Genomic DNA, 23,605 nt, shown 5'->3' on the forward strand with positions numbered 1-23,605 from the left:
GTTTGGCTCAGTGGCTAGAGCATCAGCTGGCAGACTGAAGGGACCTGGGTTCGATTCCTGTCAAGGGCACGTACCTCAGTTGCAAGCTCGATCCCCGGCCTGATCGGGGTATATGTGGGAGACAACCAACCAATGTCTCTCTCACATCGATGTTTCTCTCTCTCTCTCTCTCTCTCTCTCTTTCTATCCCTCCCTTCCACTCTTTCTAAAAATCAAGGAAAAAATATCCCTGAGGAAAGAGAGAGAGAGAGAGAGAGAGAGAGAGAGAGAGAGAGAGAGAGAGAGAGAGAGAGAGGGAAAGGAAGGCAGGAAGGCAGGAAGGCAGGAAGGCAGGAAGGCAGGAAGGCAGGAAGGCAGGAAGGAAGGAAGGAAGGAAGGAAGGAAGGAAGGAAGGAAGGAAGGAAGGAAGGAAGAAAAGCAGAGAATATGAGATTGAACCAGGAGGTCACAGTTTGATTCCCAATCAGGACATGCCTGGGTTGAGGGCTAGATCCCCAGTGTGAGGTGTGCAGGAAGCAGTCGATCAATGATTCTCATCATTGATATTTCTATCTCTCCCTCTCCCTTCCTCTCTGAAATCAATAAAAATATATTTTAAAAAATAGTCAGGAGGCTATTAAGGAAGTGGGGCCTATGCACATCTTGTGCTTCAGTACTTAAGAGCTGCTAGTAAGTTGCTAAACATGTTGCTAAACTCAGCTCAAGATGGAGTCATAAACATCCTGAAATAACAACTGCCCTAGGACCTTATATCAGGGATTCTCAACTGGTGTGCAGCAAGAGGCATGTTGGTGTGCCGAGAGGATTTTTAAGACGTGCAATAACCACACTATTCAGTCAGGGCCAGTGACCTCATTTCCTTAGATTGTCCAATAAAAATATGACGACAGCCAACACAACAGCCATCTGGTGTGAATGAATCAAAATTACACTGTTTTTTGTCAGATCAGCAAAAAATATATTTTTTTAGTGTGCCACAGAATTTTAGAAACTAGATTATGTGTGCTATGAGGTGAAAAAGTTGAAAATCGCTGCTGTATATGGAATTTTACTTCCTTCCTTGTAGTTTTTGCCTCCCTTGTTTGCATATTGAAACTAACCAATTCCCTTTAACCTAGCCAGCAACCCTTCATTTGCATGAATTATATTTTGTGGTGTTTGTCTTTATAATAGGAATAAACACCTTTCTTTGTTCCCTCCAGAGCACAGTGTGGATTGCTACCTAAACCTACATCTCTGGGGTTTAAATCCTTTAACACCCCAAATACACTTTTAATTTGTTTTACAGCCTCAAATTTTTACTGGTTAATACTAGACAACAAACCTAATTCAGTTATAGACTGTCCCAGGTCTCTCCCTACAACCATACCCATACTATTCTTCAAGGAACAAGCAGTGCCTTCCAAGGATGAACAGTAATTAGAAACAAAGCGACATGAAACCTAACACATATATTGGGGTGGGGGAAGGGCAGAGGAAATAAATAAAGGAAAAAGTGATGATAAACATAGGTTACAAAAACAAAAAAACAAAAACACCTTCAAAGGAAACAACAGGAAGGGTTACTTAGTTTTCCACTGTCTCAAAGTAATTAGGGAAAACATTCGCAGTGTGAATATAGAACAAAGGTTAAGACCACATTAGAAAAAAAAATTATAATGATCAAGGGTGAAAACACAATCAAACATGGGAAATAGGCAGGAGGAAATCATACAAAATTAAATAAAATACGAAGACATAAAATATAATTAAGAAGAAGATACTAAAAATGGAAAATAAGATATGATCCTATCTAATAAAAGAGTAATATGCAAATTGACCTTCACTCCAAGGCACAAGATGGCTGTCCCCATGTGGCCAAAGATGGCCACCACAAGATGGCTGGCAGGGGAGGGCAGTAGTGGGCAGTTCAGGGTGACCAGGCTGGCAGAGGAGGGCAGTTGGGGAAAACCAGGCCAGCAAGGGTGGGCAGTTGGGGGGAACAGGATTGCATGGGAGGGCAGTTGGGGGGACTAGGCCTGCAGGTGAGGGCAGTTGTGGGCTATCAGACCAGCAGGGAGGGCAGTTAGGGGAGACCAGGTCTACAAGGGAGGGCAGTTGTGGGCAATCAGGCCAGCAGGGAGGGCAGTTGTGGGAGACCAGGCCAGCAGGAAAGGGCAGTTGGGGGGGGACCATGACTGCAGGGGAGGGCAGTTTGGGGTGACCGGGCCAGCAGGGGAGGGCAGTTAGGGATAATCGGGCCAGCAGGGGAGCATTTAGGCGTTGATCAGGCTGGCAGTAGAGTGGTTAGGGGGTGATCAGGCTGGCAGGCAGAAGCGGTTAGGGGCAATCAGGCAGAGGCAGGCGAGCGATTGGGAGTCAGCAGTCCTGGATTGTGAGAGGGATGTCTGACCGCCCGTTTAGGCCGGGATCAGGCCTAAATGGGTGGTTGGACATCCCTCAAGGGGTACCATATTGGAGAGGGTGCAGGCTGAGCTGAGGGACAACCTCCCCCCACCCATCCCCGGTGCACAAATTTCGTGCACCGGGCCTCTAGTATGTACATAAAGTTCCTAAAAAGAAGAACAATATGAAATGTACAGCTGAGGTAAATTTTCTATAAAAGATAAAATATTCAAACTCAGAAAAAATAGATATAACATTCAATCTCAAAATATATCCTAAAAAAATGACTGAACATTAAAGGTAAAGAAAGAACCATTCAGACATCAAAGAAAAAGTAAGTAAGCTATGTGAGCCGTAAAAATCTGATTAGCAATTCCATTTCTGGTTCCACATGTAGGAGCATGGGACTTATCACTCTGTCCTAACAACAAAGAAAAAGCTGAACTCACTGAAAAATCAACAACTCTTCTTGGAGCCATAAGAGAGGGAGGACATATGGCAAACCACTGTCCCCCAAATTAGGAAGACCTATAAGCAAATACAGGCAGTTGCTGCTTACCAGGGCAGAGCCTCCCCAGCAGAAACCACTGAGGGAACCAGTACCATGGCAGGAAAACCAGAATGCTAACTGATGAATTGCTAGAGGCTCAGGGTGGACAATTCTGAGAGTTATAAACTCCAGAGGGACCCTACAGTATTGAGGTTTACCTTCAGGAGCCTGAGTAGGTTCCCATAGTAAATAGTGGAGAAAAATCTCCTTATGCTTCCAGAGGAGAAAAGGAAAAAGAATAATTTTGAAATGTGCCAGAGCAGTCTGTTCTTAACAAGGCCTGCTCTCAGGAGAAGCTAATTAACTAGAGCCTTATCTGCTGGAATATTACCAGAGCCTAACTGACCTGGGGAACGGAAATACCCACCTCCAGCCCACCCAAAGGAGAGAACAATGTGCGTAAAACTCTTGTGAGGTTCGCAGAAGAAAGGTACAGGCTCACTAAAAGAGTGGGGCCTAATAATAGCTCTATAGAATGCTTTCCCTCCCCACATATCTTACCACCACATTAAAGGCCTATTTACAGCAATTACTTTTACCAAGAAAAAATTACAAGGCATTTTAAAAGGCAAAAAACACAATCTGAAGAAACAGAGCAAGCATCAGAACCAGATATGGCAGGGATGTTGGAATTATCAGACCAAGCATGAATAAACTCAGGGCTTTAATGGACAAAGACAGCATGCAAGAACAGATGAGCAATTTAAGTAAGCAGATGAAAATGCTAAGAAAAAATGCTAAGAAACGCTAGAGATAAAATACACTGTAACAGAAATGAAACATGTCTTTGATGGGCTTATTGGTAGAATAGAGACAGCTGAGGAAAGAATCTTTGAGGTGAGGATACAGCAATAAAATCCTCAAAAACTATAAAGGAAAGAGAATAAACACTGGAAAAACAAACAAACAAAGAACAGAACAGAACAGAACAACCAAGGACAGTGAGACAACTACAAATGGTATAATATACCAGAAGAAGAAACAGAGAAAGGAACAGAAGAAATAATTGATATAACAGTGACTAAGAATTTCCCTGCTCAGCCCACATGGCTCAATGGTTGAGTGTCAACCAATGAACCAAGAGGTCGCATTTCGATTCCAGGTCAGGGCACATGCCCAAGTTGCGGGCTCGATGCCCAGTAAGGGGTATGCAGGAGGCAGCCAAAACTTGGAAGCAACCAAGATGTCCTTCAGTAGGTGGATGCACATCTTAGTACCTTCTTACAATGAAATATTCATCAGCACTAAAAACAAACAAACCAAAAAAAAAAAAATGAGCTATCAATCTATGACTAGACATGAAAGAATCTTAAATATATATTACTATGTGGAAGAAGCCAATATGAAATGGCTGTATACTAGTACGATATACCATATAATTCCAACTATATGATTTCTGGGAAAGGCAAAACTATGGAAACAATAAAAAGATCAGTGGTTGCCAGGGATGAGAGTGGTGGAGATGAACAAAGGGTTTCTTACGGCTGTGAAAATATTCTATGTGACATTATAATAGAGATATGACATTATACATTTGTCCAAACTCACAGAACAGGGGTCCTCAAACTTTTTAAATAGGGGGCTAGTTCACTGTCCCTCAGACCATTGGAGGGCCGGACTATAGTTTAAAAAAAACTATGAACAAATTCCTATGCACACTGCACATATCTTATTTTGAAGTAAAAAAACAAAACGGCAAAAACACCTGCATGTGGCCCGCGGGCAGTAGTTTGAGGATGCCTGTCATAGAATGTACACAACCATGAGTGTACCCTACTGTAAACTATGCAGTTTGAGTAATTTTGATGTGTCAATATTATTTCATCCTTGGTAAGAGAGAGACCATCCTAGTGGGGGATGTTGATAACAGGGTATCCTATCTAATAAAAGAGTAATATGCAAATTGACCACCACTCCAACACACAGGATGGCTGCCCCCGTGTGGTCAAAGATGGTTGCCCCCATGTGGACACAAGACGGCCTGCAGGGGAGAGCAACTGGGGGGAAGCAGGCCAGCAGGGGAGGGCAGTTGGGGGGAACCAGGCCAGCAGGGGAGGGTAGTTAGGGTGACCAGGCCAGCAGGGGAGGGCAGTTGGGGGGGACTGGGCCTGCAGGGGAGGACAGTTGGGGGCAACCAAGCCTGCAGGAGAGGGCAGTTGGGGAGAACCAGCCCTGCAGGGGAAGGCAGTTGGGGGAAATCAGGCCGGTAGGGGAGGGCAGTTGGGGGGAACCAGGCCTGCAGGGAGGGCAGTTGGGGGGCATCAGGCCTTCAGGGGAGGGCAGTTTGCGGGGACCAGGCCTATAGGGGAGGGCCGTTGGGAGCGACCAGGCCAGCAGGGGAGGGAAGTTAGGAGTGACCAGGCCTGCAGGGGAGGACAGTTGGGGGTGACTAGGCCTGCAGGGGAGGACAGTAAGGGGCGACCAGGCCTGCAGGGGAGGGCAGTTGGGGGGGACCAGGCCTGCAGGGGAGGGCAGTTTGGAGGGACCAGGCCAGCAGGGGAGGACAGTTAGGGGCGACCAGGCCTGCAGGGAAGGGCAGTTGGGGGTGATCAGGCTGGCAGGGAAGGGCAGTTGGGGTGACCAGGCTGGCAAGGGAGAGCAGTTAGGGATTACTGGATCAGTGGGGGGGGGGCAGTTGGGGGCGACCAGGCCTGCAGGGGAGGACAGTTAGAGGCAACCAGGCTGGCAGGGGAGGGCAGTTATGCATGACCAGGCCGAAAGGGTAGGGTAGTTAGGGACAATCGGGCCGGCAGGGGAGCAGTCTGTGTCGATCAGGCTAGCAGGGGAGTGGTTAGGGGTTGATCAGGCTGGCAGGCAGAAGCGGTTAGGGGCAATCAGGCAGGAAGGCAAGCTAGTGGTTTGGAGCCAGCAGTCCTGGATTGTGAGAGGGATGTGCAACTGCCCGTTTAAACGGGCAGTCGGACATCCGTCAAGGGGTCCCAGGTTGGAGAGGGTGCAGGCTGGGCTGAGGGACACACACCCCCGTGCACGAATTTCATGCACCGGGCCTCTAGTGCATGTATAAAGATAGTGGTATATGGGAAATCTCTGTTACCTTCTTCTTAATTTTGCTCTGACCTAAGACTGTTCTAAAAAAAATAAAGTCTTAAAAAGTAAAATGTTAAGGATTAAAAAGGAATCTATAATAATAAAAGGGTAATATGCTAATTAGACCAGACGTCTTTCTGGACGTCCTCCCAGACGACCTTCCAGACAAAGCCAGGGCTGTAAGGGAAGCCTGGCTCCCGGGTGCCAGAGGAAAGCCGGTGCCAGCAGCCGGGGGAAGGAAGGCCTACTCTTGCACGAATTCGTGCACCGGGCCTCTAGTGAATAAATAAAGTTCCCTGTATGTCCCTCCCTTCCTGGTCATTTTCCCTGCTCTCTCCCCAGAGCTAATGCTATTCTGAATTTGATGACTATTATTACGAAGCATACATTTATACTTTTATTACATACTAGAGGCCCGGTGCATGACATTCACCAGACCTCTAGTATGTAATAAACGTATAAAGCGGGGGGGGGGGGGGGGGGGGGGGGAGGGAGAGAGGGTCCCTCAGCCCAGCCTGTGCCCTCTTGCAGACAGGGAGCTCTGGGGAGGGGGGGGTCCAGGAGCCCTCAGGGAATGTCTGACTGACGGCTTAGGCCCACTCCAGCTTCTGGCTGAATGGCACTCCCCCCGTGGGAGCGCAATGACCACCAGGGGGCAGCTCTTGCATTGAGCATCTACACCCTGGTGGTCACTGCGTGTCATAGTGACTGGTGACCGGTGGTTTCGCCGTTTGGTCGATTTGCATATTAGCCTTTTATTATATAAGATTTACATATATAAAACAATATATAGATAGCATAGTCTATTATGTTCTTAGGCTTTAAATATCTTCATACTATATATCTCTTCCGGTAACTTGTTTTTTATGTAATGTTTTTGAGTATTATCTATATTGGGAAATTTATTAGCGTAAATAGCACATAGTAGTCTACTTAATAAATAAACCAGTTTATTCATTTTTCTATTGAAGGAAAGTTGTTTTTACTATTTCACTATTGTTATTCACAATAGTGTAATAAAAATTCTTGGCCCAGACTGGGTAGCTCAGTTGGTTAGAGCATCATCCTGATACACCAAGGTTGCAGGTTCAATCCCCAGTCAGGGCACATACAAGAATCAACCAATGAATGCATAAATAAGTGGAACAACTGATCAATATTTTTCTCTCTCTCCCCCTTCCTCTCTCTCTAAAATCAATAAATAAAAATAAATTATTTAACATATATACTAGAGTTTCTCCAGGGTATGATCTTATAAGAGAAATAATAAAATCATAAGGTATATACATTTAAACCTTACAGATCAATTTCATACAACTGAGTAAAGTGGTTGAACCATTTCATTCTCCTACAATTAGAGTACAAGAATTTGTGATCTCATCCAACACTTAGTTCTGTCTTAGATTTCGCCAATCTCATGACTGAGAAATAGTATCTTATTTAATTTGTATTTCCCCAATAATTATTTCATCCTCCAAAAAGAGACTGAACATCTTTTTACATCTATCACATCTATTAGATATGTTCTTCTTTAAATTGCCTATTCATAGCCTTTATCTGTTTTTCCATTTGAGTTGTTTATCTTATTCTTATTAAATTATAAACTTTTCAATACCTCACAGGTAACATTTTCCCCTTAAGTTGTATTAATGTTATATTTAATTTTGAAAACAATCTTAAACCTATAGAAAATTTAGAAAACATAGTAAAAAGAAATGTTTTCTCTGAATCATTTGTGAATAACATATTGACATGATGCCCAACACCTTTGAATGCAATGCTTTAATGCAATGCATTTCCAAAACACAAGAACATTCTAATACGTAATATTAAGATCAGGGAATTAACATTAATATTGCTAATGTTACATTTTTAAAAATAATAGTGATTATTCTTTTTAAAAATAATAAAGAATTGATGCTTAAGGTTTCTACATTAAATCACAGTATTCACTATTTAACAGAAGATAATAAGGGTTTAAAACTCTTTATTCTTTTAACAAAAGGGCGTACATTAGGATTGACAGTATGTGAATAACTGCTTTTATTTCCTCCTCTATTTTTTTACAACACAATAGGAATGAGATTAAACTGCTCCTGAAAATTTAAACATTAGATCAACCTTTCTGAGAATAATTGCTGGGAAAAAATGAGTGAAATCTTCTTTGGCAATTTCTGTTCAAAGCTCTCCTAAAATAGTCTTAATACAGACCTATTCAGAGGCTAGCGCTAACCTTTAAAAACCCATTTAAGATATAAGATTTTTTCTCTTTGTATCTAGTGTAATTATTTATGAGGTTATGTTTATAGCAAATATAAAAATAAAAATGTCTGCCAATAACAATATTTTACTGTTAGCCATGTTTCAAGAATTCTGTTATTAATTTTACATGTTATTCTTTAGGACAACTCTAGTAGTTTATTCAATAGAAAAAGAAAAACTGGAGAGAGTACATATAGACACCACTTTGGGGAACTTTTCTGTAGTCTGAGGAAATGGAGTAGTAAAGCTTAAGAAACAGAGTCAAGATAGATTTGTTTGATGGTCATTAAGCAGAAGATATACTAGCATGATTATATGTGATGGAAAAGACATGTACAAAAGGAAAAACTGATAAAGTGGCAAAGAGAAGAGATCAACTAAAACAATGCCCTTGAATGATGGGATCTAATGCAAAAGTGGAGTACTTGGTCTTTGCTAGGAGCAGACAGTTCATCCATATTAATAGGAGAAAAGAAGGAATATAAGGAGAAAAATGCAGAGTTGGGGTTACTTAGATCAGTGAGAGGTACACATAACATGTCTTTCCTATCTATGAAGTGTGCTATATAGATGAATGTCATTATCAGGGGCAATGTAGTGCTACTCCTCTCCACCTTGAGTCTCCCTAGCTTTAGTTTACTTTAGATTCTGTTCTAGTTGTAATATTCCCAAAAGTTTGTGTTTGTTTGTTTTTATCAGTTTCTATCTTCACCATTATTGCTCCTGAATACCAGAATTATCATAAGGAAAAGCCTAAAAAGCTAAGGTAGAGATGGCATTTCCTTAAAAAACTATTTTCTGTCTCAATAAGAAGTACATGTGAGGATAGGGATTTTAGAGAGAAAAAAAAAAATGTTCCTTTTTTGTTCTTGCATCTGCTTCCTCTGAACTAAATGAAGTCACAGTTTATAGATTTTTATCTAGAAGTTCTGAATATACCAATTGGCCAGTTCAACTCAAAACTGATTACACAAAAATGTTATAAATAAATTCTGAAACATAATTTCTCTCATTTTCTGTCTACTAAAAAATGAGTCATTAAATTACTTTGAAACTTGAGTATTTCATATACTATTCAAAGGACTTCTTGGTTATAAATAAATAAAGAAGTTAAATATAAACCAAATCCTTACCTCTCACAGCTGACTGGGAAGGCTGAGTCAAAACTTTGATGTCTAATGCACTATTGATACTTTCTTCTATAGAGGCACAATATCCATCCATGACACTGGTAATGGTATTCTTCAAAGTTCCAAGATTATGGAAAACCTGAAGAGCTGTTCCGACTTGGGTTGGATTCTTTTAAAAGGTGGGGGGTGGGTAGAGTGGAAATGGATATATAAATAGAAAAACGAACAAAAAAGATATAAATCTATTACTTTTAGAGGTACGTGAGCAGTTACTAGAATATTTTCCAATTATTAAAGACAAGCACAAAGACAATGCATTTGAAACAAATATTATTTTTAGTTATTATTTATTTCAGAAAAGACAAAGTTAAATATTCTTTATATTAGGTCAACCCTTTTGCTTTTCCTCCTCCTTTAAAGGATAAGATCAGAAGTTTGTTATATTATTAGATCATATTTAAAATTTATCATCAACCCCTATGCAGAGAGCCATCTGGAAGTAACAATTCATCATGATACACCTGACATTAAAACATCTCCAGATACAGCAAGTTTTGTACATGGGAAATATTCTCTGACAATTGTAATAGATCTCAAAGCAGACAGACTAAACACATTTGAAAAATACCATGCTAGAAAGAGCTATACTTCTACTGAAAAGGCAGCAATGTTTCCAGACAATATCTTCTCTTTAAGTGAGGCAGTCAATATTCTAAGAATAATTTTTCTACAAATTGTCACTGTGACCTTCAACAAACATTTAACCTTATAGGAAATTACCCAGCTTCATAAATTGTAATATAAAATGCAATGAAGACCATGTAATAAGAATAGAAAGGATAACTTCATCAGTAGATCAAGACAGACTTCTGCTTCAAAGCATTTCAGAAGATGTCACAACTTTATTTATTAAACTAAAATTATTTCACCTGCTTTGGAAATAAATATGATGTAATTTTTTCTTTTTCAATGCCGTGGTAACATTACAGAGAGGAAAATAAAATCCCACAAGAACATACTCAGAAAAGAAGCATAGTTGTTTAAGATCCCTAAAAAAGCTTGCCAAAACAGGAACACTGTAACCAAAGCAACAGCTGGCACTGAGCTAATGGAACAGATATATCTGTAGACTACTGTAAAGATTGATCCAAGAAACAGCAAGCAACATTCCAGCATTGACTAGGCTATAGGCTAAAATGAAATTACCTTTGCGAGCATAAATACGCATTAAGTCAAAAGTTTGGCAGGATTTTAAAGAGCTTAACATCACTGAAATTAGAAATGCAGAGATAGAATTTGACTTAATTGGAAATAAAATGCAAAAATTACATAAATGTACAAGACCAGGATTCCACTGTGGATGATATATTAAAAGTCTGAGACCTGGCTGGGATGGCTCAGTTGGCTGGAGCATCGTCCATGCACCGAAGGATCATGGGTTTGATTCCCAGTCAGGGCGCATTCCTGGGTTGTGGGTTCAGTCCCAGGTCAGGGTGTGTTCAGGAGGCAACTGACAGATGTTTCTCTTTCACATTGATGTTGCTCTCTCTCTCTCTCCCTCTCTTTTCCTCTCTCTCTAAAATCAATTAAAAAGAAAACAAAAATATATCCTTGGGTGAGGATTAAAAAAGAATTCTGAAAGGATTGTATAATCCTTGTATCACAAAGACTAACAATCACATTTTTTTTCTCCTAAAAAAATATTTCTTCAGCAGTTAAATTACTTTTCTCTAGGTTTCATATATCAGAAAAGAAATACATGCTGAGGAAAGGAAAATGACAAATATATAATATAAATTTTGCTGATGCTATTCTGCTGTTATACTCCATGCAACATTCCACAAAATGACTTGGTTTACAAAGCTTTATGCACTAATATAAAGTCTGAGTTGATTCCAACTGATTTTAACTGGAAAGGCCTGCAAAGATTAAGAAATTTTACTTCCAAAACAATGTATTTATTACTTCCAAAACAAAATACTACAATATTTCCTAAAAGTTTGCTGCCACTTCATATTCAATTAAAACAAACAATAAGGAACTCTAGAGTCAAATAAAATAGATGGGGGACATGGGGAAGGAGAGGCAGAAATTATCAACAGGTCCCCACTTGGCTTCCCCCAAGACAGAGGTGTTATAGTGAGAAAGATGCAAAGTCACTAGCAAAAATTCAAAGAACAGTTATCTCTCACTATTTAGATAATCCTTACTGGTAAAAAGAAAAAAAAGAAAGCCTAGGAAGGAAACAGATCTTTAACAAAAAGCAGGTTAATTCTTTAAACCACTCTCAGTAGAATACATCCTATCTAATAATAGAGTAATATGCAAATTGACCATCACTCCAACACACAAGATGGCTGCCCCCATGTGGTCAAAGATGGCTGCCCCCATGTGGACACAAGATGGCCAGCAGGGGAGGGCAGTTGGGAGGGACCAGGTCTGCAAGGGAGGGCAGTTGTGGGCAATCAGGCCAGCAGGGGAGGGCAGATGGGAGGGACCAGGCCTGCAAGGGAGGGCAGTTGGGGGTGATCAAGCCTGCAGGGGAGGGCAGTTAGGGGTGACCAGGCCAGCAGAGGAGGGAAGTTTGGGGCAACTGGGCCTGCAGGGAAGGACAGTTGGGGGGGGACCCAGGCCTGCAGGGGAGAGCAATTGGGGGGAATCAGGCCTGCAGGGGAGGGCAGTTAGGGGCAATCAGGCTGGCAGGGGAGTGGTTAGGGGGTGATTAGGCTGGCAGGCAGAAGCGGTTAGGGGCAATCAGGAAGGCAGGCAGGCGAGCAGTTGGGAGCCAGCAGTCCTGGATTGTGAGAGGGATGTCTGACTAAATGGGCAGTCCGACATCCCTCGAGCAGTCCCAGATTGGAAAGGGTACAGGCTGGGCTGAGGGACACACACCCCCATGCACGAATTTCGTGCACCGGGCCTCTAGTATTAAATAAAATTAGGCTGATTTTCAGGTGAATTTTAAGACTAAAAAGTACAGTCCCTAATGATGCACAATTGAGAAAGTTTAAAATCCAAATATTTTATTTATCAAGAGTGGTATTAATAAACTCACAACACCTTATATATAACAGGCATACATCAGGACAAAATATTTAAGGCTATTTATAATATCTGTGTGCATACATCACAACATGATACATACAGGAGAGGCCTAAAACACTGAAAACTTAATGGAGCTGCATGGGAGATTACATGTAAAGGAAGAAAGAATCACATTAAATAATGTAATTTAAAATCAAGAATTATATTAGCTACCTTGGTTTCGATTCAGAGCTCACCAGTGGCTTTTCTGATTCAGGAACATGAAGCTATTAATGCTTGATATGTACTTCTCAGCTAACCTAATGTGATTATTTCAGAACCTGTTAACAATCAGCAGTCAACAGTACATAACCCAAATGAAATTAAGAGACTAAGCAGGATATTTAATAGCATAATATGATCTTATCAACCAAAAATCAGCTTTATTCTAGCTTGTTTTAAAGAGAAGCAGAAAAAAATGAAGAGCTGTAGTAAGGCTAGGAGAAAAGGAGAGAGAAAAAAGGAAGAAGAGGATAAATAAGAAAGTGAAAATGGTTTGGAAGAAGAGGCGTCTACAGAAAAGAAGTGATAACACAGAGAGATCCTAAGAAAAAGGAGAAGAGAGCAAAGGAATAATCAATATAGGGGGGGGAGGGAGATTATTAACTTCCAAATTTTTTTTTTAAATCCTCACCTGAGGATATGGTGGTTTTTTTCCAATTGATTTTTAGAGAGAGGATGGGGGCTGGGGGTGGAGAGAGGGAGATGGGGAGAGAGAGAGAGAGGGAGAGGGAGAGGGAGAGAGAGAGAGAGAGAGAGAGAGAGAGAGAGAGAGAGAAACATTGATGTGAGAGAAAAACATCAATTGGTTGCCTCCCATACTCATCCAAACCGGGGATTGAACCTGAAACCTAGGTATGTGCCCTTACCTGAAATTGAACCCTCAACCTTTTGTTGTATGGGATCGCATCATATTGGATAATATTAGGTAATATTTCAAGAACACCAAAATGTGTTCAATAATAAAATGAAATTTAGAGGACAATGAAACTAATCATGAAAGATTAAGAGTCAAGCCCCAAATCTTAATCTTTTAATATAAAATTTTAAGTTAAATATATACACGTCTTATTTTCAAAATTCTAGTCATTCCATGCTTTACCAAAAATATTATGGCAAGAATAACTAGTTAATCCCCTCTTGTTTTTTATTAGTAAAAACCTAATTTTCTTCAGGGGTGAAAATGTGCACTGCCCCAGGCTCATGAATAGCCTAAGCCAGTGGTCGGCAAACTCATTAGTCAACAGAGCCAAATATCAACAGTACGATTGAAACTTCTTTTGAGAGCCAAATTTTTAAAACTTAAACTTCTTCTAACGCCACTTCTTCAAAATAGACTCGCCCAGGCCGTGGTATTTTGTGGAAGAGCCACACTCAAGGGGCCAAAGAGCCGCATGTGGCTCGCGAGCCGCAGTTTGCCCACCACGGGCGGGCCTAAGCCAATGTTGACAATTCTGCTCATCTTTGCTACATACTTGCTTTCACAGTGCTCCTGACACCTGGGGTGACACTATGACCCACATATGGCCAGTAAGACATAAGGACAGGTCTGTTGACAATTTTAGAAAAGGATTTTGTAACACTGCCTTCTGGCTGGCCGTTGGCACAGCCCCATCTCCACTCCTTGAATATGAACGTAATATCTAGGGGTGTGACAGTTATCTTGTAACTATGAATGACAAGTTAAGAGGACACTCAAGATGACAGAGTGGAAAGAAAGACACGAATCCTTGTTGCATAGCTGGAACAATGTTGCCACCACCCACATCTAAATATCTACTTGGTTAAGCCACTGTTAGTCTAGCTTCTTGCTACAACTCTAGCAGTCTCATCTAGCACCAAATTGATTGAAATACAATATATAAAAATTCATGAGTCCATAATACTTTAAAAAAATGAAAGAAAAAAAAAGAAAAAAGAATGCCTCATTTGCTACTACTGGATGTGACTATCATATCAACTCATTACTCTGTAAATTGGTAATTAAAGTGCGAAATTTATTTACTTATACTTATTTTTCAATCACCATTTATCCTCTCTATGCCCTCTTCTACCTCCACCCATCCCTCTCCCCCACTCAATCACCACATTGTTGTACATGTCCATGAGTTCTCTTTTTTTTTTCCCCCTCAATACCTCCACTATCCCCCCAACACCCCTCCCCACAAACAGAACTATCTGCCTGTTCTCTAACTATGGGTCTGTCTCTATTTTGCTTGGTAGTTCAGTTTGTTTATTAAATTCCACATATGAGTGAAATCATATGGTATTTGGCTTTCTCTGACTGGCTTATTTCACTTAGCATATGTTCTCCAGGTGCATCCATGCCATCACAAAGGGTAAAATTTTCCTCCTTTTAATGGCAGTGTAGTATTTCATTCTATAAATGTACCACAGCTTTTTAATCCACTCATCTACTGATGGATACTTGGGCTGCTTCCAAATCTTGACTATTATAAATTATTTAAACTCTCAAGAAACCAAGATGGCAGCATAGGTAATCACCTATACTTGCTGCCTCTCACAACCATATCAAAACACAACTAAACGGCAGAACAACTAGCACCAAGAATCGCGGGAAAGCTGGCTGAGTGGAAGCTCCACAACTAGAGAGGTGAAGAAAGTGCACTGAGACAGGTAAGAGGTGTGGAGGCACGGAAAGTGCTGGCACGTGGATGTGCTGCTCTTTAAACCGGGAGGGAGATAAAAGCTCCCGCTTGCTCTGAACTCCAGTTCCAGGCAAGGCTCCGGGGGACCCAGGCACATACGGGGTGAAACTGGACTGTCTGGCATCGGACAGGAACATGAGGGCAGCTTACTCTTAGAGGTGCTCGCATTGATCACTGTTCCTCCTTGGAGAACTGGGACTTCTCCAGTTCAGGGCAGCCATTGCTGTTTGCTCCGCCCTGGTGATTCCCAGAGACCACGCCCCACCCAATTTACAACCCCACCCAAGCTGTGTGCATCTGCTTTTGCATATGAATGGCTGGTCCTTTTGCTTAAAACAAACTGCAGCTGGGTCAGAGAGCCCCAAAGATTCCAAAAGAAGGCCCACTGCCTGGCAGCAGCAGCAGCCTTGCTTCACAGCTGGGCCTCGTCTGGGCACTTCCAAACCTCATACAAAGAGGAGGAATCTGCAGATCTCTCTGTAGCTCCTTCTGGGCGGCCCCAGACAGTGGCTGACCTTGCACCTCCTTGGAGATCCAAGAGCCAGTGTACCCAGTGGTCAGAGTGAGACCATACCGGATTACAACTCTTCAGATCCATAAGAGACACACTCAAGGGGCAGACTCAGTGAGCACCAAAGCCCTACTGAAGCAAGTCCTGCCCCATAAAGGTGTCTCCTGAACAACAGATCTTCCAGTGTAGACACAGCAGGTCATCACAGCCAATTGGCCTGGAGGTCAATTCCTCCCAGTGATACCAACAGCAATCAAGGGTTAACCACAATAAGACTGTGCAAACAGTCCACAAAGGGGTGCACCAAGAGCATCCACCTCAGGTGACTGGGGAGGCGGAGGCCGCTGGGCCCGATAGAACACCTACCACACAAGGCCAATCTATCAACTCAAGGAGACTTAGCAACTACCCACCCAGTACATAGAAACAAACACAGGGAAGAAGCCAAAATGTGGAGACAAAGAAACAAGTCACGAATGAAAGAAACGGATGAAAGCAAAATACTGGATATAGAGTTCAAAACCACGGTTATAAGGTTACTCAAGAATATTTTAGAAACCTCCGAAAAATTTAGTGAGACCCTCAAGGATATGAAAAAGGACCAACTAGAAATTAAGCATACACTGACTGAAATAAAGAATAATGTACAGAGATCCAACAGCAGACTAGAGGATCCCAAGAATCAAGTCAAAGATTTGAAATACAAAGAAGCAAAAAAACACCCAACTGGAAAAGAAAAAAGAAAAAAGAACCCAAAAATATGAAGACAGTGTAAGGAGCCTCTGGGACAACTTCAAGCGTACCAACATCCGAATTATGGGGTGCCAAAAGAAGAGAGCAAGATATTGAAAACCTATTTGAAGAAATAATGACAGAAAACTTCCCCTACCTGGTGAAAGAAATAGACTTACAAGTCCAGGAAGCGCAGAGAACCCCAAACAAGAGGAATCTAAAGAGGACCACACCAAGACACATCTTAATTAAAATGCCAAGAGCAAAAGACAAAGAGAGAATATTAACCTTTTGCACTCGGATGTCGAGTGTGACTCGACACGGTTAGCATTAGAATAAAAGAATTGAGAAAAAAAGCAAGCGAGTGCAAAGGGTTAAAAGCAGCAAGAGAAAAAGTTAGTTACCTACAAGGGAGCACCCATACGATTGTCAGCTGATTTCTCAACAGAAACTATGCAGGCCAGAAGGGAGTGGCAAGAAATATACAAAGTGATGAATAGGAAGAACCTACAACCAAGATTACTCTACCTAGCAAAGCTATCATTCATAATTGAAGGTCAGATAAAGAGCTTCACAGATAAGAAAAAACTAAAGGAGTTCATCACCACCAAACCAGTATTATATGAAATGTTGAAGGGTATTCTCTAAGTAGAGGAAGAAAAAGGTAAAGATAAAAATTATGAACAACGAAGTGACAACAAATACATATCTATCAACAAGTGAGTCTAAAAATCAAGTGAATAAAAAATGTGATGAGCCGAAACCGGTTTGGCTCAGTGGAAAGAGCGTCGGCATGCGGACTGAAAGGTCCAAGGCTCGGTTCCGGTCAAGGGCATGTACCTTGGTTGCGGGCACATCCCCAGTAGGGGGTGTGCAAGAGGCAGGTGGTCGATGTTTCTCTCTCATCGATGTTTCTAACTCTCTATCCCTCTCTCTTCCTCACTGTAATAAATCAATAAAATATATTTTTTAAAAAATCTGATGAGCAGAATAAACTGTTGAATATAATAGAATCAGGGGCATAGAAAGGGAGTGGACTGACAATTCTCAGGGGAAAGGGGTGTGGGGGATGCGGGAAGAGATTGGATAAAAATCTTACACCTATGGACGAGGGCAGTGAGGGGATGGGGGTTAAGGGCATGGGGTGGGAACCGGGTGGAGGGGAGCTATGGGGGGAAAAAAGAGGAACTGTAATAATCTGAACAATAAGGATTTGTTCAAAAATTTTATTTAAGCTCTCATTTATTATATCCTTAATATATAAAAACCCTGGGTCGAAACGACCAGTAAGGACCAGAGGCTGACCAACCGGAAGTCAGTGCTGGCCCCACGCCCAAGCAAGCGGTAAGGGGCAATCAGGCAGGCAGGCAGATGGGTTAGGGGTGATCAGGTAGGCAGACCAGCGGTTACGGATGATCAGGTAGGCAGATGGCCCCTCGCCAGGCTGGCCCCGCCCCCAAGCAAGCCAATAGGGGCAATCAGGCAGGCAGGCAGGCAGAGTGGTTAGGGGTGATCAGGTAGGCAGACCAGTGGTTAGGGGAGATCAGGTAGGCAGGCCAGCAGTTAGGGGTGATCATGTAGGCAGATGGCCCCTCGCAGGGCTGGCACCATACCCCAGCAAAGCGGGAGGCCCAGGCCAGCCAAGCCATTGCACCCCAGCCTGTCGTCTTCAGAGGGAGGACACCGGTGGCAGGGGAGGGGGTCAGCACTGCACAGATGGCAAGCAGTGGCAGCGGCGGGGGGTGGGGCCAGCTGCCTGCAGCCCGGGGAAGGAAAGCCCTGATAGGCCCTGATCTCAGGTCAGGCCTAGGGACCCTACCTGAGGGGTCCTGGATTGTGAGAGGGTTCAGACCGGGCTGAGGGACCCCCACCCCCCCGCCGAGTGCACGAATTTTCGTGCACTGGGCCTCTAGTAGAAATAATAATAATGGCAATGAACACAGAGGTACATGTATTCTTTTGAATTAGTGTTTATTAGGGTTTATTTCTGGGCTCTCTATTCTGTTCCATTGATCTATATGTCTGTTTTTATGCCAGTACCATGCTGTTTTGATTACTATGGCCTTGTAGTATAGTTTGATATGATTCCTCCAACTTTGTTCTTTCTCAAGATCCCTATTGCTATTTGGGATCTTTTATGGTCCCCAAATTTTGAAATAATTGTTCTAATTCTGTGTAATACAGCATTGGTATCTTGATAGGAATTGCATTTAATCTATAGATTGCTTTGGGTAGTATAGATATTTTATTTATGTATTTATTTATTTTATTTATTTTTTTAAAAAAATATATTTTATTGATATTTTACAGAGAGGAAGAGAGAGGGATAGAGAATTAGAAACATCGATGAGAGAGAAACATCGACCACCTGCCTCTTGCACACCTCCTACTGGGGATGCGCCCGCAGCCAAGGTACATGCCCCTGACCGGAATCAAACCTGGGACCCTTGAGTCCGCAGGTCGACGCTCTATCCACTGAGCCAAACCGGTTTCGGCGCTAGTATAGATATTTTAATAAAAGTGCAAATTTTAATATTTATCCATAATTTTTTAAAAACTGCAGTTCAGGGTAACCAAGTATCCTTCGTTGATGAGTGAAAGTTTTGTTTCTCTCTCATTGATGTTTCTGGCTCTCTATCCCTCTCCCTTCCTCTCTGTGGAAAATCAATAAAATATATTTAAAAATAATAATAATAATAATAATATTTTAATAAGTATGTATGAAGTCAGATGGGTAGTAGATTTATTGGGGAGATCTACTTTGTAAGTTATATAGGTGTCTAATCATTGGGTTGTACACCTGAAACTAATATTGTACATCAACTCTAATTTAAAAAATAAAAAAGAAGTAAAATGGGAAAAAATTATTTAAACTCTCAGCAACCTCATTTTTGATATAGAAATAATAGTAACAGCAACCTTATTGGGCTGCTGAAAGGCTGAAATGAATAGCAGTGCTTTGAACAAAGCAAGCATATTCCTGTGTGTGTGGGGTTTTTTTGTTTGTTTTTTTAATTGATTTTTTACAGAGAGAAAGGGAGAGGGATAGAGAGTTAGAAACATCGATGAGAAACATCAATCAGCTGCCTCCTGCACACTCCCTACTGGGGATGTGCCTGCAACCAAGGTACATGCCCTTGACCGGAATCGAACCTGGGACCTTTCAGTCTGCAGGCCGACGCTCTATCCACTTAGCCAAACCAGTTAGGGCCATATTCCTTTGTTGAACCCTCCCCAACACAGCCTCCAGAAGTAGGTTGTTGCCATATCTGAGTTTCCATTAACCTCCTAACACCTCTCAACCCAGATATTAACTATCCATTTACATATACACATTACATAAAAATATTCTTTGAACTAGAGGCCCAGGGTCCTTAGTAGCTGCTGGCTACTGGCTGGGTACTCCCTCACTTCCCCCGGCCCTGCCCCCTGGTCGAACTCCTGGTCAAGGGGGACAATTTGCATACTATACTTTTATTATATAGGATTACATACATTTTATGTTATAAATCTTTGAGAATCTATTTTTAGAATTAAATAATTATACTAAATAACTTTCCCTGTCCTATTCTCCAATTCAAATTATAGTTCTTCAGTGATAAAATGAAAACATGTTACTTTTGTAATCTCAAAGTTAAATGTTAATCTGTATTATGACATATTTTCCACATTAAGAAGGCGATAGATATTTTTATTACCTGAGTCTCCACACCCTGCTCCAGGAGGCGCTTAGCTTGATTTTCCACTTCAAGTCGAGCTCTTGCAATAAAAAGTAGATCATTTTCTATTACTTCAATTCCAGAAAGATCTATTCCTTGAGAAAGATAATCTATTTAAAAAAAACAGACACATTTAAATATTTCAGTGTCAGATACATATCAAGATATCAAAGCTTCATGTCTAACTTGTTCTAAGTATTATGAATTTGCTGCTGCATACTACTCCATTTCAAAATCTGTATTCTAGAAAATATGTATTTTTAAAAATACCCAAACCTTTTCTACTCAATAAATAACTTTTCTACTCAATAAATAACTTTATTCCAGAGCCAAAGGTTCCAAATAAGAGAGTTAGTAAAGCAAGAGTAGAAATTACGATGATCATAAATGCAAAGTAATGTGAACAGATTATATAAAAAGTAGTGTCAAATTTATTTTTATGCAAATAAATAACCTGATGATCTTAAAATTTTTTCAATTTACAAGACTGCTTTTAAAAAGTACTCTATAATAAAATAGCATTGGAAATAAATGTCCAACATTTGGAGAATGATTAATAAATTATGAAAAAAACTTAGCATGCTTCCAGTTTACAGGATTCGTGTAGTTCTAATAGTTACTTATACTAAAAAACTTTCATGATATTACTGAATGAAAAAAATTACAAAGAGAATTTAATGCTATATAATTATATATAGTTTATAATCCTATAAACTTTATTTATAGTATATATACAAAGCAAGAAGTGTAAAAATATATATACCAAAATGTTTATAAAAATTGTCTCTGCATATTTAGAATTTGAAATTTTTATTATTAAATTTTTTGGCTTAATCTTAGACATATGTAAGGTAACTAAAATGCTATAAATAAAGGTCAAGGTTTCATTAAATATCTTAGACACCATTCTAAAATTCTTATTTTCTATTTTATTAAGATAAATGATTTATAACAAAATTAACTTAGATGACTTTGTTTTCTAGGTACTCAATAAAATATCAAATGTGTTTTTCTTTTATATATATATCTATATATTATTGATTTTTCACAGAGAGGAAGGGAGAGGGATAGAGAGCTAGAAACATCAATGAGAGAGAGACATCGACCAGCTGCCTCCTGCACACCCCCCCACCGGGGGATGTGCCTGCAACCAATGTACATGCCCTTGACCGGAATCGAACCTGGGACCTTCCAGTCCGCAGACCGACGCTCTATCCACTGAGCCAAACTGGTTTCGGCAAAATATCAAATGTGTTTTTCACTGCATTCTCTTAATTAGAATTTTTAAATTTTAAGTCTTATTAAAATAATCCCTAACTCTTCTATATTATAATCCAATCTTATTTAAACTGGGTCACAAGTACTACCTAGGTGAAACTACATTAAAGCATCCAGTATAATACAAACCGCTTAGCAGCACTCGAATGTCTGCTGATTGAACACCTTATAGTTAGTTCTACCCAAGAGGACAAAAGGAAATGACATAGTGGTTATTGTTAGCTGTACTTTAACCATGACAATTTTTTTGAAAAAATGTATATATCTAAAGGGACATGTGCCTTACCACGGTCAAAAGAAAATACCTATAAATCATTTGGGTTCATAATTTACTCTCTAGGTGATCATAGTTAAGTGATATAGTTTCATTTGGCCTCATTTTAAAAATCTATATAGTGCCAATAATTTACAAATCATGCCCTATACAGGCACTGAATATTGAATGTCAACTATAATTGAAAAATAAAATTAAAAAATTTTAAAATAAAAGTTATGCCCTACATAACTCTTAAGACTATCATCAGAATCAAATTAATGAATGCCAAAATATTTTATATACATATCTACTAAGTAAATGTGGGGTGGATTATAATCCATGGGAAATTTTTTAAATCTGATACTTAAAATTTTATTTTTCAGAGAATTTTGAGAAAATTCTATTAGGCCACAGTGTGGTAATGATCACTGAGGGAACGCTATGTATACCCTGAAAACACTTACTAGAACACATAGAACCAAACTGGACATACAGTCTACAGAAAATACTATTTTTTTTTGAAGCTGGTTATAAACTTGTTTCTTTTCTATTTGTTTCCTATAGAAGAAAAATATCACAATTAAGTAAAAAAATAAAAAATAAAAAGAAAGAAAAGCACCATGAGTAAGAAATAGGGCTGGTTTCTAACTTTACCTCTACCATATGTTTCTGAATGTATAAGTCTTGCAATCTTTGGTACCAGTTACTTTATTTGAAAATTAAAGATCCATAATACTTAAACCCTAAGATATTTTCCAGTTATAAATTTATAGAGATAAGTAAAGCCAAAAGTTGCTTTATTCTTATGAATGCTGACCTATAACTCTGAAGACAGTTTAAATCATTCATTCAACCCATTTATTGAGTGTCAATCATTTATAAGTCACAAACACACAGAAATAAATAGGACATAAATCTGACCACAAGTAGAAAATCTAAAACAGAAAGAAAAAGCACAAAGTTAACTTTGAAAGATACATTGAAAAATACAATAAAATGTATATTATTTCAGGTGCTAAGGGAACAAAAAGAAAAAGTAAATGCTATTAATGTCTTCACAGGGTTTACAATCCAACAGGGGAGAAACAAATATAAATGATTAATTCCAATACTTTTTAAAAATAAAAATGGCACATATCATATGATCTAACCACTTCCCTCTCCCACTTCCTTCCCCCTGCTTATCAACACTATATTTTTAACCATTCACTCTAAGAAATAACCTAAAGACAAGCTAGATTTAGAGTACCAAGGGTTCTGGAGGGGGCGGAGGGGAAGAGTCATATTATTTTCCTTATTGATTATCCCACAAACCTGCTTTTCAATAAAAGAGATAAATAAAAATGGGGGGAAGCAAGAGGGAAAAAAATGTAGCAACACCACCTTACCCTCCCAAGGGGAATGGAGGGATAAAACTCAATTTTCCCCTCCTGTTTATCTGTGCATACAATCACTATCACTGTTCAAGTTTTTTTACATCTGCTCTTGCTCTCTGTGAAACACATCTAGGGACTGGAGCCAATAACTTCAGATGATAATGGTGATTCCAATTAACAAAAACTATACTTTTTGAAGACCTGGCATGTGGAAGGCATTAAATTAGGCACAAAATGTGTATTTTATATTTTAATGTATAAATCTATTATTTATGGTATTTTAAACAACCTTGCTAGAAATATTAACAAATTATGAACAAATTCACCTAACCAGCAAAGCAGAATTTAGATCCAGGGCTGTCTACCTTCAATCTTTTCAGTAGACCATCCCAGACCAATTAGCCTCAGAAAGAAAAAGGACTAATTTTTAGAAAAATATATATAGCAAGAGGTTACTAATATTAAGTTTAAGGCATGTAATTCTTTAGGGACACATACAAAGCATTATTCACAATAGCCAAGAGATGGAATCAACCCAAATGTCCACTGACAGATGAATAGATAAGGAAAATGTGGTGTATTCATAGAATAGAATATTATTCAGT

At 40.1% G+C, this 23,605-nt stretch overlaps 1 protein-coding gene across 1 annotated transcript in view; it reads right to left on the minus strand.

Annotated features, from left to right (window-relative positions):
• COG5 (component of oligomeric golgi complex 5) overlaps nt 1-23,605 on the minus strand; it is a 200,221-nt gene that overhangs the window by 83,812 nt on the left and 92,804 nt on the right. Inside the window, exons 7-8 of the mRNA XM_079786047.1 lie at nt 20,070-20,200; nt 9,379-9,544 (exon numbers count right to left, since the gene is read on the minus strand). Of these exons, the coding sequence (XP_079642173.1) occupies nt 9,379-9,544; nt 20,070-20,200 (297 nt within the window). The remainder of the gene's footprint in view (nt 1-9,378; nt 9,545-20,069; nt 20,201-23,605) is intronic.

This window comes from Cnephaeus nilssonii (assembly GCF_951640355.1).
Source record: "Cnephaeus nilssonii genome assembly, chromosome: 12".
In the NCBI taxonomy this organism is placed as follows: Eukaryota; Metazoa; Chordata; class Mammalia; order Chiroptera; family Vespertilionidae; genus Cnephaeus; species Cnephaeus nilssonii.